Raw genomic sequence first — 1,762 nt, 5'->3', positions numbered from 1 at the left:
AGGATACCCTGGTCTCCGGCTGAGAAATTGGTCTCCTGGTGTGTTAAGGAGGTAAAGGGAAATGGGCTTGGTAAGTAGCCCCATCTCTGCCTCAGGTAGGAGGAGGAATGGGGGTTTGGGATAAGCAGTCCCATCCAATAGGGAGACGAGCTCCAGAAAGAAGGAGTTACATCAGCTGCTGTGAATGGATTCCGACCTTTGGGAGCCTAGTTGTTTAAAATAAACTAACTCTGATAATAAAGATAAATGCCCTGGCCATTTCTCAAAACCTTTTGGTTATTTTCAGTAAATGATGATGGATGCCTGGAAAACACCCCTGATACAGCCGAGTTCAGTCGAGAATTCCAGTTGCACCAGCACCTTTTTGACCCAGAGCATGACTACCCAGGCTTGGGCAAGTGGGTAAGTCCAATTCTAATTACCAGTCGATCCTACACTCTAGCATGTGGAAGGTACTGAAGGCAGTGATGCCCAGTATGGGTGGGGAAAGAGAAAAAAATTAGGAGCTGAATTTTTAGAAATCTCTGGCTGAGAAGGACTTTATGTATATGAAGAGCAGGCTGCACCATCTTCGTCAGCTACAGTCTCCAGAGGCTTCTACACCCATCTAGTCTACAGCCTGTATTGTAACATGGTCTCAAGCCTCCCCAGTGTCTCTTGAAACTCGTATGTAGGATTCTATCTAAAAATATGGCTCTTTTTAAAAGTAAAAGTTACCGAGAGCATTTGAAAATTTGATCTATAGACCCAGGGGAGGAGATCTCGGCAGAATCAAAGAAAGAAATGCCAGGACTTTAGAAACAGACCTCATTCTACTTTCCCAAAAGAGGAAGACGTTTTCCAAATATGTACTAACGAACTTGCTCTCTGTCCCAGGCAAGAGTCTATGGCTGTCAGTTTTGGGGGTTGTTTATAAGAACTTGGAAAGAGAAACATGACCACTTAGAATAGGCTTGCTAAAAAAACAAGCCATGCTGGTCCACTTGTGTTCTTTCATTTGCCAAAGTTGTTCCCTTACTTGGCAGCTTGAAAAGGGAATGGGTGTGAGCCTGTGCACTTGTACTGAGCATGTGCACTTGTACTGAGCACGTGCACTTGTACTGAGCATGTGCACTTGTTCTGCAGCTAAACATTGGACAAGATCTTTCGTGATTGCCTTCTAATTGGAAGAGGCAAAGAGATACAGCCTGGGTGATCATAAATCACCCACAGGGTTTACAGAGCCGCTGTCCACAAGGAGGGAGATTTCATGTGCCATGCTACATGTCTTATCCCAGTCCACATTTTTATCAATGTTTACATAAAAGCATGGAGCATGTACTTAGTGGATTCTCAGAGGAGGGCATCAAGTTGGAAGGCACGGCACCGGATGACAGAGTTGGGATTCAATAAGACTCTGACATGCTGGAGCAATGAACCAAGCAAGATCAAAATGGAATGGGGATGCATCTGTGTTCTTGTGGTTGGGCCTGTCTCCTGTGTCTATGCAATGAAATTCTCAAGCCATGTGAGCAAAGTGGGAAAATACTTAGGAGTGTTAGTTCACAAATAACATGAGTAGTCTCTGAAATGAGTGAATGAATGATAAACCTACCAAAGCCCACAATTCCTTCTCTGTTCGTGATTGGTAGATGGCACTGCTTCTTATGTTAGTGGGAATGTTGAAGTCTCAGGCTACCTGCTTTCCATTTATGCTGTGTTAAAGCAAGACGCCCTTCCTCATTAATGACCATGTTCATTTTCTGAGCATCTTCCATCAGCC

General features: G+C 44.2%; 1 protein-coding gene across 1 annotated transcript in view; it reads left to right on the top strand.

Annotated features, from left to right (window-relative positions):
* The window catches only part of LOC101646510 (rho GTPase-activating protein 11A), a 96,652-nt gene that overhangs the window by 89,511 nt on the left and 5,379 nt on the right, over positions 1–1,762 (top strand). The window contains exon 12 of the mRNA XM_045287671.1: positions 287–402. Coding sequence (XP_045143606.1) covers positions 287–402 — 116 coding nt within the window. The remainder of the gene's footprint in view (positions 1–286; positions 403–1,762) is intronic.

The sequence above is a fragment of the Echinops telfairi genome, unplaced genomic scaffold, assembly GCF_000313985.2.
Source record: "Echinops telfairi isolate 266 unplaced genomic scaffold, ASM31398v2 ScPeMD7_18;HRSCAF=68, whole genome shotgun sequence".
NCBI classification, from domain to species: Eukaryota; Metazoa; Chordata; class Mammalia; order Afrosoricida; family Tenrecidae; genus Echinops; species Echinops telfairi.
This window is presented reverse-complemented; position numbering and strand designations above follow the sequence as displayed.